Source organism: Oncorhynchus clarkii, chromosome 23, assembly GCF_045791955.1.
Source record: "Oncorhynchus clarkii lewisi isolate Uvic-CL-2024 chromosome 23, UVic_Ocla_1.0, whole genome shotgun sequence".
Classification (NCBI taxonomy): Eukaryota; Metazoa; Chordata; class Actinopteri; order Salmoniformes; family Salmonidae; genus Oncorhynchus; species Oncorhynchus clarkii.
In genome coordinates this window covers 37,783,610-37,802,050 of record NC_092169.1, presented here as the reverse complement: position 1 = coordinate 37,802,050, position 18,441 = coordinate 37,783,610, and the positions used below count along the sequence as shown (strand labels likewise).

The following is an 18,441-nucleotide window of genomic DNA, read 5'->3' as shown; positions in this document are numbered from 1 at the left end:
CCGGGCAGTATACCGTATACAGGGGTATTTGGAAACGTTTTTCAATAAATATTCATATTTGTAGATACTTTTTAAGTAAATACCTGCAGTCAACTTGTGCAATACCTTAGGAGATAAAGCAGATTGTGTTCTTCATTTCACCTGTCACATTGTCACAGATGGATTGCCTGACCTTGCAATTCGTTTATTTTCATTTGCACTCGTTAGCATATTTAGCTAGCAGCCTCTATGGCAATTCGCAATTACTTGTGCTAATTTTGTTAGTATACTGGTAATAGACACCCAATGGGCTTTTTGCGTTTTTAGCGCCCCCCTTGTGTACTAAAATGATAATACCATTAATCCCGGGATGAGTAAAGACGTTATGACGATATGAAAATATGGATACCATCCAACCCTACTTACCAGTTGGTACGGGCTATACAATGTGTGAAAATAAAGATTTATTTCCAACTTTTCCTGAGTTCACACCATATCTCCCTAAAGGTGCCCTGACATCTGGGATCACAAGGCAATCTGGTGTGGCAACTACTATGGAGTATGGGGACAAGGGAGCTCCCCAAAAATGTATTTCGCACATTGTATAGCACGTACGACCTGTAAGGCATTCCATCATCAGTCTGTCATGCACTACAATAGCCACTTCCGCTACAGCTAAATACTATGGACATATGGGGATGTGTGCCAAAACATGCTATCATAGCAAAGGGAGGTGGCGTTGTGGCGATACTCCCACGCATATCCTGAGACCACCCTAATGTGACGGTCCTGTCTGCACTCTTATCAGTGCATGTGTCACACTCTGGCTGACCAGTTGACAGAGCAGGTGTAAGTGACACACTGAGCAGCAGTAGTCAGCAATATGTCTGTGATAGAGTCAAAGACGGAGCTCTTCACCGTGGCTGGGACTGACACTGGGGACTCAGGGCCAGGTTCAGGGGTCGTCAACTCCAGGAAAATAGTCACCACCTTTGAGAGATTTATCCAGCCGTGCTTGGCTGAGGTGTTAGGATGCACTCTCTTCATCTTCGTGGGATGCGGGTCTGTTATTGAGAATGCCGGCGTTCCGGGGAGCATCCAGCCCGCTCTGGCTCATGGGCTGGCGCTGGCGATTGTTATCGCTGTACTGGGAGAGATCAGGTAAGGACATGCTGGCACCTGGTAAGATCTCACTCTGAGGTCAGAAAGTTTGACTATGTTTTTGTCATGTTCTCATGACTTGAGATTTACTATAACTAGAGTCTGACCAATATATCGGTATTATCGGCTGATATTGGCCCTTTTACTGCTTTATCAGTATCAGCAATAACTCAACCAATAACCAATATTCAATAAATAGGATGAAAAGGGAATCTCATGCTGATCTGAACACTTGTGGCCATTCTTATGATGTGTCATTATTGTTACAATGTATGAAATCAACATTTGAAGCATATTTATTGGACAATTACTCTTTTGGATGCCAATTTATGATAATTCAGTGTGGAAAATTACACTTTTTCATTCCCCGCTGTAAAACAGTATATCGGCACATATATCGCAAATTTATGTAAGTTTAGTAAGTTTTGTCCCCCCCAAAAAATCGGAATCAGTATCGGACCACAAAAAACATATCGGTAGGGCTCTAGTTATAACAAGTATATTAATTTATTTTATCAGTGTGATTTTCCTAATGCATGAGTATCAGTAGCAAGTACTAAACATGTTATTCTGTCTGAATCCAGTGGTGGCCACTTCAACCCAGCTGTGTCTGTGAGTGTGTGCGTCAGTGGAGGACTGGACGTCATCCTACTGGGGCCATATATACTCTCACAGATAGTGGGGGGGATGACTGGGGCTGGATTGGCAAAGGTAAGGGGGCTTTTCACATCAAGTTTGTTTAGAGCGGGGGATTTTTTTTACTCTGGAGTGATTACCCCCTAAATTCGTTTTTTTTGGACAGGAGTAAATATGAACCGCAGTGCACACCAAACAACCGCTGTGGTTCGCTCAAAAGTACAGTCTGTCTGATTCCATTTGTATGTGGTGTGCTTCACTGCAGGTGAGAATGCAGTAAGGGCCAAACAGATAAAAATAACCAGAGGCCCGCAGTGTTGTTTGTTTGACGCAATGTCAAAACTTGATAGGTCTGAAATATTTTGTGAGTAGCAGTGCATTTATGAGCACATCCTGTGGAGCTGCAGGGGAGACTGGGACTGGTTGTCACACTTCTTACTGTGTATATTTCTCAACAACGGTATATCTATATCATAAGAGACTATTTTAAACAAGAAAGCAGGGTCTTGGGTAGCTGACTAAACTCCACTCCATGATGAAGGAAGTTTATGATGAACTCCACCAATGGAATGGAGCAGAGACCAGGCTTTGTGGAATTCAGCTCCTACTACATCGTTTCGCCCAAGGTCAATACTTTAAAAAAAATGTACTTATGAAATGTTTACCTTGTACCTGTTTGTCCTCTGTAGTTGCGTTACTTTGTTTGCTGAAATGAATACTTTTTCTAAAAACAAGAATCAAATACAACCACCTCCCTATCATTGCAATGTGATACCAAATAATGCAATTCTTTAGGACCTTTGCGGATGCCTCAGAGTGGTCGGGTAGGCTTTTTGGAGATTTCAGTCAGTTGGATTTAGGATCATGCAGACACCACAAAGCGTGCAGACAGGATCTGTGAAAGGCAAAGCTTCTGGAAGGCTGGCTGGACCAGCACAGGAGAGTTGAACAGAGGCAGCTGCTGTCAGTGTGTTGAGGTTTTTCTCCAAGTTGTTAAAGCAAGCAGAGCAAAACTGTCTAATCTTTAGTTGACTGATGTAACTGCTGTTTAACCTTATGGGAAAAAAAGTTAACTAGTGGTTGTTTCCAGTGCTGAGATATTAACTAGTGTAACTGACATGTAACGTTAGATAATGTTTCATCCCCTCTCGACTGAGGTGAATCAATTAGCTAGCTAGTAGTTAACTAACCACAACCAGGTCAGTTCTAGACTAGTTATCTGGCAGATAGCGATATGAGGTGATTACTATTATTATCTAACAGCTGTTGTGTGTCTGGAAATGTTTTGTAGCCTTAGTTTTGTCCTGTTTCAACAGAAGTAAATTAACTTGGCTAGCTTTCGCCAGTTGATGTATCGTTAGAGAGAGAGCTGGCCAAATGTTGGCTAACGTTAGCTATTCTTTTTGCCTCAATCAGACTAGACCTGAATCAAATGATGAAACTAGCAGCCAAACGATTGAAGACCAATATTCTGATGTTTTTTCAGTGCAATGTGAGTTTTTATTAGTCAGTATAGCAATGTAATTAGTTATTGATCTGTCAGTTTCCCTAGCTAATCCCCTACTTTTCACATAAACACAGTAATAAACTGCCCTAAAAAAATTTTTTAAACCTTTATTTAACTTAGCAAGTCAGTTAAGAACAACAGATTTGTACCTTGTCAGCTTGGGGATTTGAACTTGCAACCTTTCGGTTACTAGTCCAACACTCTAACCACTAGGCTACCCTGCCGTGTACTAACTGGTGCACAGTCAGTACACAACACAATTCTCATATTGTCTTAGCAGGATCAGATGGTGACAGGTGTCCGAACAGGTGTCAGACAGCCAGGTAAGACAAGTCTACAGAGCTCAGGTGAATTTTGCAGTATATTCAGTGAATGATCAAAGTTCCATCTTGAATTGATGGGTATACCTACAGTAGCTACAGGACAGCAGTGTATCTTAGTGTCACGACTTCCGCCGAAGTCGGCCCCTCTCCTTGTTTGGGTGGTGTTCGGCGGTCGACGTCACCAACCTTCTAGCCATCATTGATCCATTTTTCATTTTCCATTGGTTTTGTCTTGTCTTCCTACACACCTGGTTCCAATACCATTCATTACATGTTGTGTATTAAACCCTCTGTTTCCCCTCATGTCCTTGTCAGAGATTGTTTGTTGTATGTATGTGTGTTATTTGTTCTGGTGTGCGATGGGTTTTGCACCCTATTATGTTATTTTTGTATACTTTGGTTTTCTGAGTTTTTTTGTATGTTTATTAAACAGCTCCGTTTTTACCAAGTTCATTCTCCTGCGCCTGACTTCCCTGCCACCAGCACTCACCGCATTACAGAATCTCTGACCACACTATGAAGTCAGCAGGAGAGTATACCCCGGCCATTGAGATGGAGGAGCGCTTCCAGGTGCATGCAGCAATGCTTTGCCAACTTAGCACCGCCATGGATCGCGTTGTCAAAACTATGGACTGCTGGGAGAGACAGGGAGTTTTTCCAGCGCCTCCACCAGCCCAACCGGGGTCTCTCTTGAGCACCCCTTTCCAGCCTGAACCAAGTTGAATCCGTCTCTCCTTACCCCAGGAGTACGACGGGAGGGCAGTTGAACCTTTGCAGTTGAACCTTTATCTGGCCACCGTCCACCTGGCTCTATCTCACCGTGAGAGGGTGTCTGCCCTCATCTCGTGCCTCACTGGGAGAGCCCTGGAATGGGCCAACACTGTGTGGAGAGAGGGAGATGCGGCGTTGGACCAGTTTGAGGAGTTCACCCGCCGTTTCCGGGAAGTCTTCGACCACCCGCCCGAGGGGAGAGCGGCGGATGAGCGCCTCTACCATCTGAGGCAGGAGACGAGGAGTGCCCAGGAGTTCGCCCTGGAGTTTGCCCTGGAGTTTAGGACCCTGGCTGCCGACGCGGGATTGAACGACAGGGCCCTGATCCACCAGTATTGTAGCAGTCTGCGCAAAGACGTCTGTCGGGAGCTGGCCTGCAGAGACACCACCCTCACTTTCGACCAGCTGGTGGATCTGTCTGCTGGCTACTCGCGGACGTCCAGATCGGGGTCTGGTAGGTTCATCCTCCAGCAACCCCTCTCCGATACCTCTGGAGCTGGGAGGGGCAGTACGCAGGGAGACCGGAGGGGGTTCCCACTCATGCACCATCTGTGGCTGCAGAGGTCACACTGCCGGTCAGTGACAGGTTGGTTCCTCTGGGAATCGAGGATTCTGGGAATCCCAGGAGTCATGTGTATCCCCTCTCACAGGCAGAGATGGAGGCTATGGAAACATATGTCTCCGAATCCCTGCATCAGGGGTACATTCGCTCCTCCACTTCACCCGCCTCCTCGAGTTTATTTTTTGTGAAGAAGAAGGATGGAGGTCTGCGCCCGTGTATTGACTATCAGGGTATGAATCAGATCACTGTGAGGTATAGTTACCCACTACCGCTCAGCGATAGAGTCAATGCACAGGGCGCACTTCTTCACCAAACTAGATCTCAGGAGCGCTTACAACCTGGTGCGTACCCGAGAGGGAGACGAGTGGAAGACGGCTTTCAGTACCACCTCTGGGCACTATGAGTATCTCGTCATGCCGTACGGGTTGATGAATGCGACATCAGTCTTCCAAGCCTTTGTAGACAAGATTTCACTGCCCGTGCAGGTCCCTGAAAATCTTGTCTACAAAGGCTTGGAAGACTGATGTCGCATTCATCAACCCGTACGGCATGACGTGTAGTGGTGTAGTGGTGTATATTGATGACATCTTGATGTATTCCGCTACACGCACTGAGCATGTGTCCCTGGTGCGCAGAGTGCTTGGTCGCCTGTTGGAGCATGACCTGTACGTCAAGGCTGAGAAATGGGGTCAGGCAGCCAGGGAAGACCAATCTGTGATGGAGCTGAGGTGAATTTTTGCAGATGCAACAGATACTTCAAAGATTGAAACTATTTTAAGGCAGTCTGACAAACATCCAAAAGTTGATTTCCAAACTGTATGACACAAAACATGTCAAACAAAAATGTGAGAAAGACCTGATATAATTGATGATGAATGGATACAGATATGTTTGAATGCCATGTCATGTTCATATAATCTCAGACATTAATTACTGCAGTTTAACACCATCCATAGACATACTATATTCCAGTGAAACTGAATTACATGCACTCAGAAATGTCATTCGTCTGCTGCAGGGGTAAAACACAAAAGGGGACATGTTTCAATATGTTAAGGTCTTGTGAAGGCTGGCTGAATTCTGGCAAAGTATGTTATTTTATCTCAGCATGTCTACAGATTCTCCCTTCTCCCTGTTTATGTTTGCTTGGAAATGTTGATACTTGAGATTGTTACCAGAAGAAACTGTGTAATCAAGCATTTATAGCAGCTAAGAAATGCATTGCCATTATTTAGAAGGTTGGTTGTCCTCCCACAATGTCACAATGGATGGCAGAAATGTCAAGTTATGTATCACTAGATTTGATGTATTACTAGATTAATGGTATACTGGGCAACTTTCATAAGGTCTGGATAGCTTATATGGAATTCAGTACGACAAAAGGAATCTGTTTTGAAAACATGCCCACGTCAGAGGAGATATCTATTAAGGCAATCCCTAGATACTGGGCTACTCAGTCCTAGCACTTGCCGTCCTGTGGGTTGTCACTCTGGCCTTGGCCTAACACACCCGAAAACCAATAATGACTGTTTCACTAAGATCCTAAAGCTGAGTGGGCTGTGTTGGGTTGGGACGCTGCAGGGCGTTGGACCCTTAGGGACATATTGCGTGCAAGTCAGAAGAGCTCTACAGTACTATGAGGCCTATGACATGAATTATACTGAACAAAAGATTTTGCTGAGTTACAGTTCATGAAGGGAAATAAGTTAATTGAAATAAATACATTAGGCCCTAATCTATGGATTTCACATGACTGGACAAGGGCGCAGCCATAGGTGGGTCTGGGAGGGCATAGGCCCACTCACTGGGGACGCAGGCCCACCCACTGGGGACGCAAGCCCAGCCAATCAGAATGAGGTTTTCCCCACAGTAGGGCTTTATTACAGACATACAGACTCCTCAGCAGAGGTTGTCTTAATATGGACAATCAATCACTCAAACATGTTTAATAATGATCTCTAACCTAGCTTGATGACTGTGGGCATTGGTGCTTACTTTTTGTTCTAAATAGACACAACATATTGGATTGTGTAGAAATGCAGGAAATGAGCTTTAGATGGTCAAAAAAAGTCCTACACAGACCGCCAGGTTATGCCCCCCCCCTACCAAAGTTGTGCCCCTGCCTATGATCCTAATTTCCATGTCTTGTCCAAGCAACAATTTAGAAATCAGTTTGAAATAGGCTACAGCTCTCCCTTTCCCCTTTTCAACAATATCAATTGATTGTTCACAGATAGCCTACTCCTAAAATTGAAACAATGAGAATACCAAGACTTGTTTTACCTTCACCTCATATATCTTGTAAAACCATGAAACATGACATGTTTATAACCTAAACATCAGTGTTCTCATCTGAAACACAGATGATTATAATGCTAGAATATGTCAACATTTCCCAGTCAGTTTCAAACCAGGAGAATGTACACAGTGCCTTCAGAAAGTATTCATACGCCTTGACTGATTCTACATTTGGTTGTGTTACAGCCTGAATTCAAAATCAATTAAATATATATGTTTACTCACCCATCTCACACACTATACTATAATGACAAAGTAAAAACATGTTTTAGACATTTTGGCAAATTTATTGAAAATGAAATTCAGAAATAACCATTTACATAAGTATTCACACCCCTTTGCTATGACGCACCAAATTAAGCCAGGTGCTTCCAATTTCCTTTGATAACCCTTGAGACGTCACGACAACTTGATTGAAGTCCAACTGTGGCTAACATAAATTACAGAATGAAAAGAAGGAAGCCTGTACAGAATAAAATGATTCCCTTAAACGTGCACAAGGCATCATGAAATCAGCAGATTATCAAGGTTTTTTATAGCCCAATGTTCAACCCAGTGTCCATTGAAGGTTGTGGGTCTTCCAGCAGGACAAGGCCCCAAACACATATCATAAGTATTATTATAATATTTTATTTAACTAGGCAAGTCAGTTAAGAACAAATTATTATTTACAATGACAGCCAACACCGGGCCAATTGTGCACGGCCCTATGGGACTTCCAATTAAGGCCTGTGATTTGAACCAGGGTGTCTGTAGTGACACCTCTAGTACTGAGATGCAGTGCCTTAGACCGCTGCACCACGCAGAAGCCCCAAGGAATGTTTCAAGAAGAAATGCTGGACTGTTCTGGGGTGTCCAGTGAAGATTCCAGACGTTGGTGGAGGGCACCCATCAAACATTGAAGAATTAGAGCATTTTGCTGCTGAAGAGTGGGACAAATTTCCAGTAGAATGGTGCAGTAAGTTCAATGATGGCTACAAGAAGTGTTTGTGTTTGTCCGCAGTTATCTTGGCGGACAATTAAAATTGTAAACTTAAGTTTAAAAAAAAAACTAGTTCTGCATTGTTGAAAATCCAATAACAGGGTGTTACAGGAAAGTGTTTAGTTATGTGTTCATATCCTCGTGGGTTTACAATATTAAAACACACAACCACTGCTCGTCAATGTTTAGAGATGCTGCTAGAAATTGTCAAGATGAATGACCTCTTGCAAAGACGTTGCACATATTAACCTTAAAATTACTAGGCTACACAGCACACTCCAGATTGGGAGAAATAGGCTAAATACTGTGACAACCAACCCATGATGAGAGAACCAGCCCCAGTATCCTAACTTCAACCAAACCATGATGAGAGAACCAGCCCCTGTCTCCCATATTCAACCAACCCATGATGAGAGAACCAGCCCCAGTCTCCCCACTTCAACCAACCCATGATGAGAGAACCAGCCCCAGTCCCCCTGTTCAACCAACCCTTGATGAGAACCAGCCCAAGCCTCAACACTTCAACCAACCCATGATGAGAGAACCAGGCCCAGTCTCACATATTCAACCGAACCATAATGAGAGAACTAGCCCAAATCTCCCCTATTCAACCAACCCATGATGAGAGAACCCTCCCCAGTCTCCCGTATTCAACCAACCCATGATGAGAACCAGCCCCAGTCTACCGTATTCAACCAACCAATGATGAGAGAACCAGGCCCAGTCTCCCCATTTCAACCAACCCATGATGAGAACTAGCCCCAGCCTCCCCACTTCAACAAACCCATGATGAGAACCAGTCCATCATCCCATTTCAACCAACCCATGTTGAGAGAACCAGCTCCAGTCTCCCTACTTCAACCAACCCATGATTAGAGAACCAGCCCCAGTCTCCCGTATTCAACAAACCCATGATGAGAGAACCGCCCACAGTCTCCCGTATTCAACCAACCCATGATGAGAGAACCAGCCCCAGTCTCCCGTATTCAACCAACCCATGATGAGAGAACCGCCCCCAGTCCCTCCTTTTAACAGCACCTTGCAGTTATTACAGAGCGACTATTGTGTTATTTCCTACCGCATGTTGCAAAGCAAGTGCAATATGACGATAGGTACACACAAGTGATGCTCCATATGATCATAGATGTATTTAACGTGCAAATGTTTGTTCATTAAACAAATTACTTGCATCACACATAGTTTTGCGTTGTCTACGCATTTGAGTTAATTTGACGTTTGGCAATATGTAACCAACTAGACCAAGTTACCATAACGCAATGTAACAAACTATCAAACTGATTCGAATGATAGCAAACAAATTTATGTGAGAACCAGTCTCCATATGCTGTTTTCATGGTATCAAAATGTCAATAGCTTGGATATTAAAATAGGTCTAAAAAAAAATCACAAGCATTTGGATCCAAACAAAAAACATTAATACAATGGCAATATAATCCCAATGTAATCCCAATATAATCCCAATAAAACCCCAATAAAACTCCAATATAATCCCAATAAAACCCCAATATAATCTCAATAAAACTCCAATATAATCTCAATTAACCCCCAGTCTAATCCCAATAGAATCTCAATCTAATCCCAATCTAATCCCAATAAAACCACAATCTAATCCTAATATAAAAACAATAAAAACTCAATCTAACCCCAATCTAATCGTACAGATGTTGTGATATTCCACAGGCAGTTTACTCCATCATCAGCTATGACAGTGCAGCAGGGGGAGCATTCAACGTGGTTAAAACCAGTGGCAACATCGGCAGTGCCGCTGTAGCAGAGATGGTCATGACCCTCTTCCTGTCCCTTGTGGTCTGTATGGGGGCCGTCAACGGCAGGACCCGTACCCCACTGGCCCCACTTTGCATTGGGCTCACTGTGACTGCTAATATACTGGCTGGGTAAGGGCTGAGCAAATCTATGGAGACCTGTCATGCTAGACGGTGTATTGAAATGACAAGGGTTCACGGCAGAACAGGTTCAATACTATTCCTGCTTTGCCATTATCGAAAATAACAAGAAATGACACAGCAGGAATAAAGAGAACATTGGCATTGACATCACTGCCTGCCTGATAACGATTAATTCTACTAACTACGTGTATTGATCTGATGTAATGCATTGTTCGATCAATATAGAAACCAGATGTGTTTGTCCCATTGGTCTTTTAGCGGGCCAGTGTCTGGAGGGTGTATGAACCCAGCGCGGGCGTTTGGCCCTGCAGTGATGGCTAACTACTGGGAGTACCACTGGATCTACTGGGTGGGACCGGTTGCAGGGGCCCTTATCACTGGCAGCTTGGTCAGGTAGGATGCAGCACACCTAGCCTTCATTACTCACCTATTTATAGATAGTATTACCCTTCTACCATAGATTGTGACCTTAGAGGCAATAAAATGGCACAGCATTTCCATACTGTTTCAGCCTGTCATACATCATACTCTATACAGTCAGTAGGAGAGTATTGCTTCATCGCATTGTAATTCATGGATTGTTTACTATCATTGAATTCCTATTTTTGTACACAGGTTGTTGTTTGGAGACCAGAAGACACGTCTTGTTCTGAAGTAAAAGTGTTATCTTGGAGACATAGGGCATTGTCTTCCAAAATATTGTATTTCCCTTTATAGCTTGCAGAACTTTTGTATTTCACATCTTGTCGTACACGTCTGTTACGGATACAAGTATCCTGTGTGTGTATTCTGTGTGTGTGTGTTTCTTTTCTCTCCGTCTCCCCTCACAGGTGAAAATCATCACTCCCCAATCAGTCAACAATCCAATCAACAATCAGAAGACACACCTCCTCCTGTTTCCTACCCTATCACAGTTCCTTCCCCATGGTTTAAAAACCCCATCATTTGTTTGCTCTGAAGCTCAATCTCTTTGTAATGCCATGTTGGTAGAGCTCTGTTCTTCATAGATTTCAGTAGCTCAATCTCTTTGTAAATGCCATGTTTGTAGATCTCTGTTCTTCATTGATTTCAGTAGCTCAATCTCTCTGTAAATGCCATGTATGTAGATCTCTGTGTTTCACTCTCTCTTTGTGTCTTAGACCTCTTGTTTGAGCACCTCCATATCACTTTCATCTCCTGTGAGTATTGTTTTTGCTTATGGTGTTTGCTGGTGGGAAAAGGGGAATCCAAGACAAGTCACCCATGGGCATACACTACCCGTAGGTAAACTTTGTTAAAAACACTAGTTAGAACTGGGCGGACCACCCACTGTATTTTTGGTTAGTTAGCTGTTAAAGTAGGCTAGTCTAGCTTAGGGGTGTTTTTGCATATTTGTTTCTTTCCTTGGGTCCAGCTCAGCCCCTTTTCCTGCTCCCCCCATTACCGTGTGTTTATCAAATAAACCTTGAGTTTGACGGTAGATTTCAGTTGTCCTGGTTATTACGTTCACACTTTTACTTTGTCACAATTATAATTTGCATGAGTTATGTTACGCGTCTCATTACCATCCCCCCTAGACTGTCGGGCCAAAAGGGATTCGTAACATAAGTGGAGCCTCATCCGGGATCTGTCTTTACTGACACCCATGCCGCTCATGTAGATTGTTGATAGTGGTTTAGTTCAGTGTTGAGCGTCATAGCTGAAGTAGCATTAGTGTTTGCTATTTTCGTTGGCTCTTGTGAAGTAGTTAAAGATGGCTACTTTTGATTTGAAGTCCTTTTTGGATAACCCTTCGTGGGAGGTTTTTGACAAATGTCGTAGAGTTGATTTAATGACCGTGGCTGACCATTATTCAGTATCGATTCCACAGAATGTAGTTAAGTCGGAGGTTAAAAAGCTGGTGTTAAATGTATTGTTGGAAGAGCAAGTGCTTGTGTTACCGCTGCCTGAGCATACTACCCCTATAGGGGATGTTGCTGCTCCTGTAAGCCCATTGGTGTCTGATGATGAGGGCGAGGCTAAAACACCAGCCACATTGTCCCATTTTGATCCACTCTCCCCACTGTCAAACGGTGATGCCAGGAGGGATGTCCGTTTAGCACAGTTACAACTGGAGGCAGAAGAGAGAGCCCAAATTAGGCGAGAGACTCTCCAGTTGGAGATGTGTAAAATTGAGGCAGAAAGAGAACAGCCGCATTTAGATTTGGAGATGTGTAAAATTGAGGCAGAACGAGAACGAGAACAGCGGCAGATGACGTTTAAAATGCGCCAGATGGAACTGGAGGCAGAGACAGCGAGGCTAGCCTTTGTTCCTGCTGTCACTGTTAGTGAGTCGTCCTCACCTGCTGTGTCCTCAAACACATTTGACATTAGTAGGCAGATTGCCTTAGTACCTTTGTTCAGAGAGTCAGAGGTTGACTCCTATTTTTGTGTATTTGAGCGTATAGCCGTAGCATTGAAGTGGCCTGAAGAGGTATGGTGCCTATTACTTCAGTGTAAATTAACTGGTAAAGCCCAAGAGGTTTTGTCAGCGCTACCTCTGGAGGACAGTTTGAATTATGAAGTGGTCAAAGCTACTGTTCTTCGTGCCTATGAGCTTGTGCCTGAGGCATACCGACAGAGATTTAGGTCTCATAGAAAGTCTTCTAGTAAGACTTATGTGGAATTTGCTAGAGACAAGGGAAATCTGTTTGATAAATGGCATGCTGCTAGTAAGGTAACTGATTTCAACTCTCTCCGGGAGTTAATCTTGTTGGAAGAGTTTAAAAATTGCTTACCCGAACGCATTGTAGTTTACCTAAACAAACAGAAAGTATCCTCCCTGGCAGAAGCGTCTGTGTTGGCAGACGAGTTTGTGTTGACGCACAAGAGTGTATTTTCAGCTCAAACAGAGTAGAACCACTGAGTTTCCTACCTTTAGCCCTAGTCGGCCAGCAGTGGTATATCAAGCATGCCAGAAGAATGAGCGTCCCTGTTTCTATTGTCATGAAGTAGGACATATGATCAATGATTGCTTCATGCTTAAACGCAAACAAGGGATGCCTCTTCGTGCCAAGCCACCAACAGGTGTTGGTCTAATTCGTACGGTTGTGAGGTCTGCAACAAAACAGGTGCCTCAGAGTAACTGTAGTTTGAAAGACCCAGTCCCCGACCGCAGTTATGAACCATTCATTTCCGAGGGGTTTGTGTCCCTAACGAATGACGAAGCGTCTCAGCGTCCGGTTAAAATCCTTAGAGATACTGGTGCGGCGCAGTCATTTATATTGTCTGATGTGTTGCCCTTATCTGACGATACATACTGTGGTTCCAGTGTGTTAGTGCAGGGTATTGAAATGGGTTTTGTCCCAGTGCCGTTACACTTTGTGAAAGTACACTCTGAGTTAATCAGTGGAATATTCAGAGTGGGGGTACGTCCTAAGTTGCCAGTGAAAGGTGTGACCTTTATAATGGGTAACGATATTGCCGGAGGAAAGGTAGTACCCGTATTGGAAGTATTGGATAAAAGTGACCACTCTCTCTCGAATGAGTTGGCACAGAGTTATCCACATGTGTTCCCCGCTTGTGCTGTCACTCGTGCTCAGGCACTACAAGAGGGTGACGTGATAGATTTGTCGAACACTGTTCTGTTCAAAGAGGATGATCAAGAGGATGGATTGTGTGATACCTCTGAGAAGCTGATCACCTCTGACAAACAGCCCAGGAAAGAATTAAAGAACGTTGAACTTATTGCTGATGCAATACAGTTACCAGTCACTCGTGAGCAGCTGATTGCTAACCAAAAGGTTGACAACACACTTGCTAAATGTTTTTCTAGTGTTGTCTCATTGGAAGAGGTGAAGAAGAAGAATGTGGCTTACTTCATTGATGGTAATCTCCTCATGCGTAAATGGAAATCCCATGTTGACGCGGGTGGAGATTGGAATGCTGTTTACAAAATAGTGATTCCTACAGCCTTTCGACAAAATGTGTTATCCCTTGCTCATGATCACCAGTGGTCTGGTCATTTAGTAATTACAAAGACGTATGATCGGATCCTTCGACATTTCTTTTGGCCGGGTTTAAAACAAGATGTGGCGCAGTTCTGTCGGACATGCCACACCTGTCAGATAACAGGAAAACCAAATCAGGTTATTCCTCCCGCTCCACTTTGTCCCATACCGGTCATAGGTGAACCATTCGAGCATGGGGTGGTTGATTGTGTCGGACCGTTACCGAAGACAAAATCGGGTAACCAGTTTTTGTCTCGTGTCTAATGATTGTTGTATGTTTTGTAAGGTTGACTTTGTTATTGTGAGTATTAATTGTAATACTGTGATCGCAATCCCCCCTAGGGTTGCTCTTTTAAGGGTGGGAGTGTTACGGATACAAGTATCCTGTGTGTGTTTCTTTTCTCTCCGTCTCCCCTCACAGGTGAAAATCATCAGTCAACAATCAGAAGACACACCTCCTGTTTCCTACCCTATCACAGTTCCTTCCCCATGGTTTAAAAACCCCATCATTTGTTTGCTCTGAAGCTCAATCTCTTTGTAATGCCATGTTGGTAGATCTGTTCTTCATAGATTTCAGTAGCTCAATCTCTTTGTAAATGCCATGTTTGTAGATCTCTGTTCTTCATAGATTTCCGTAGCTCAATCTCTCTGTAAATGCCATGTATGTAGATCTCTGTGTTTCACTCTCTCTTTGTGTCTTAGACCTCTCTTTTGTTTGAGCACTTCCATATCACTTTGTCATCTCCTGTGAGTATTGTTTTTGCTTATGGTGTTTGCTGGTGGGAAAAGGGGAAACCAAGACAAGTCGCCCATGGGCATACACTACCTGTAGGTAAACTTTGTTAAAAACACTAGTTAGAACTGGGTGGACCACCCACTGTATTTTTGGTTAGTTAGCTGTTAAAGTAGGCTAGTCTAGCTTAGGGGTGTTTTTGCATATTTGTTTCTTTCCTTGGGTCCAGCTCAGCCCCTTTTCCTGTTCCCCCCATTACCGTGTGTTTATCAAATAAACCTTGAGTTTGACGGTAGATTTCAGTTGTCCTGGTTATTGCGTTCACACTTTTACTTTGTCACAATTATAATTTGCATGAGTTATGTTACGCGTCTCATTACCATCCCCCCTAGACTGTCGGGCCAAAAGGGATTCGTAACAACGTCATATTGTTTTGAACTGTACTGTATAACAAAAACAATTTGCATAAGTACAGTACATTCAAACCTATGGTCACGTCTGGCCATTCAATCCGTCAATCATTGTTTATGTTTGGTTCAAAGGTCTTTAATGGAAAACATGAATCGGTTTTACTATTTTATTACACTATAGGTGGTGTAATAACTTTTTGAACTCACTGACTGATAAAATACATTCTAAATCATGCTTCAACTGGCATGCATAAATTATTTTTAATGTATTTTATTTCACCTTTATTTAACCAGGTAGGCTAGTTGAGAACAACGTCTCATTTACAACTGTGACCTGGCCAAGATAAAGCAAAGCAGTGCGACACAAACAACAACACAGAGTTACACATGGAATAAACAAGCGTACAGTCAATAACATAATAGAAAAATAATAAAGTCTATATACAGTGTGTGCAAATGGCGTCAGGAGGTAAGGCAATCAATAGGCCACAGTAGCAAAGTTATTACAATTTAGCAGATTAACACAGGAGTGATAGATGAGCAGATTATGATGTGCAAGTAGTGATACTAGTGTGCAAACGAGCATAAATTGTGCAAGATGTATTGACATTTGCCATGCATCCCTGACATTAACATTGTCTCAAACATAAAATACACAGGACCAGTCAAGTTTGGACACATCTACTCATTCAAGGGTTTTTCTTTGTTTTGACTATTTTCTACATTGTAGAATAACAGTGAAGACAAACTATGAAATAACTGAACTGAGGAGTCTTTACGTCAAGTTTCCTGATGCTGCCAACTATAAAGTGCAATTCTATGAATATGGTCACTTCCCAGGAGTGATTAGCTGTATAGATGGATGTCATGTTCCCATCAAGTGTCGATCAACTCCTGATGCTGAAGAGTACAGGAACCGTAAGAACTGGTTTTCCATCAATGTTCAGGGTGAATGTATTCCTAATTTAGAGTTTTCAAACATTGTTGCCCAGTTTCAGAGAGGACAAAGTAGTGGACCACTACTTGGTGACAGTGGATATGGTCAGAGTAACTTTTTATTCATTCCACATGTATATCCCACAACAGCTGAGCAGCAAAGATACAACAGAGCTCATATCTGCACGAGAGCGATGGTCAAGCATATGTTTGGAGTATGGAAAAATCGATTCCAGTGTTTATGCAATACACTTTGTTTCAAGCCAAGAAGATGCTGCAAGATGATCATTGCTACAGCTGTGCGGCACAACTACCTGATCTTCCATCCTCCAATGGAAGATCAGGATCAAGCAGATGTGCCAATAGCTGAGGCAGGCAATGACCAATGAGGACTTGCACACAGAGTTGCTTTCACATTGCAGCACTTCAACTAGATGAGATGCATTTGAATATGGAATGTATTCATTATGGCTTATTTTTGCTTTGATAATGTTTGTTCTGTACAAAATTAAAATAGTGTGCAGCAAAATTAAATGAGTGACTAAACCAAGGCTGGTTTAAAATGTAGTTTGTGGTGATTAAAATACTCTCACTCATGAATATCCAAATGACAAAACATTTATTTGTTACATATCATATTGTTCACCATGGCTGGTAATCACAACTGTCTCATTACTGTATATTTTTTGGATCATACCTCTCTCTTCCAACTTACTATCCAATTCAACCTGTAGATTCCTCATTTTCCTTTCATGTTTTTCCTTCAGATACAGTGCCTTGCGAAAGTATTCGGCCCCCTTGAACTTTGCGACCTTTTGCCACATTTCAGGCTTCAAACATAAAGATATAAAACTGTATTATTTTGTGAAGAATCAACAACAAGTGGGACACAATCATGAAGTGGAACGACATTTATTGGATATTTCAAACTTTTTTAACAAATCCAAAACTGAAAAATTGGGCGTGCAAAATTATTCAGCCCCTTTACTTTCAGTGCAGCAAACTCTCTCCAGAAGTTCAGTGAGGATCTCTGAATGATCCAATGTTGACCTAAATGACTAATGATGATAAATACAATCCACCTGTGTGTAATCAAGTCTCCGTATAAATGCACCTGCACTGTGATAGTCTCAGAGGTCCGTTAAAAGCGCAGAGAGCATCATGAAGAACAAGGAACACACCAGGCAGGTCTGAGATACTGTTGTGAAGAAGTTTAAAGCCGGATTTGGATACAAAAAGATTTCCCAAGCTTTAAACATCCCAAGGAGCACTGTGCAAGCGATAATATTGAAATGGAAGGAGTATCAGACCACTGCAAATCTACCAAGACCTGGCCGTCCCTCTAAACTTTCAGCTCATACAAGGAGAAGACTGATCAGAGATGCAGCCAAGAGGCCCATTATCACTCTGGATGAACTGCAGAGATCTACAGCTGAGGTGGGAGACTCTGTCCATAGGACAACAATCAGTCGTATATTGCACAAATCTGGCCTTTATGGAAGAGTGGCAAGAAGAAAGCCATTTCTTAAAGATATCCATAAAAAGTGTCGTTTAAAGTTTGCCACAAGCCACCTGGGAGACACACCAAACATGTGGAAGAAGGTGCTCTGGTCAGATGAAACAACAATGCAAAATGTTATGTTTGGCGTAAAAGCAACACACCATCCCCACTGTCAAACATGGTGGTGGCAGCATCATGGTTTGGGCCTGCTTTTCTTCAGCAGGGACAGGGAAGATGGTTAAAATTGATGGGAAGATGGATGGAGCCATTCTGGAAGAAAACCTGATGGAGTCTGGGACGGAGATTTGTCTTCCAACAAGACAATGATCCAAAACATAAAGCAAAATCTACAATGGAATGGTTCAAAAATAAATATATCCAGGTGTTAGAATGGCCAAGTCAAAGTCCAGACCTGAATCCAATCGAGAATCTGTGGAAAGAACTGAAAACTGCTGTTCACAAATGCTCTCCATCCAACCTCACTGAGCTCGAGCTGTTTTGCAAGGAGGAATGGGAAAAAAATTCAGTCTCTCGATGTGCAAAACTGATAGAGACATACCCCAAGCGACTTACAGCTGTAATCGCAGCAAAAGGTGGCGCTACAAAGTATTAACTTAAGGGGGCTGAATAATTTTGCACGCCCAATTTCAGTTTTTGATTTGTTAGAAAAGTTTGAAATATCCAATAAATGTCGTTCCACTTCATGATTGTGTCCCACTTGTTGTTGATTCTTCACAAAAAATACA

At 42.8% G+C, this 18,441-nt stretch overlaps 1 protein-coding gene across 1 annotated transcript; it reads left to right on the top strand.

Annotated features, from left to right (window-relative positions):
- The first annotated feature begins 769 nt into the window (after positions 1–769).
- LOC139381166 (aquaporin-8-like) lies at positions 770–15,143 on the top strand. Its single transcript, XM_071124546.1, has 5 exons — positions 770–1,140; positions 1,725–1,851; positions 9,921–10,135; positions 10,406–10,540; positions 10,763–15,143. The coding sequence occupies exons 1-5, from the start codon at positions 863–865 to the stop codon at positions 10,803–10,805; spliced, it is 798 nt and encodes a 265-aa protein (XP_070980647.1). The 5' UTR covers positions 770–862; the 3' UTR covers positions 10,806–15,143.
- Positions 15,144–18,441: the final 3,298 nt, after the last annotated feature.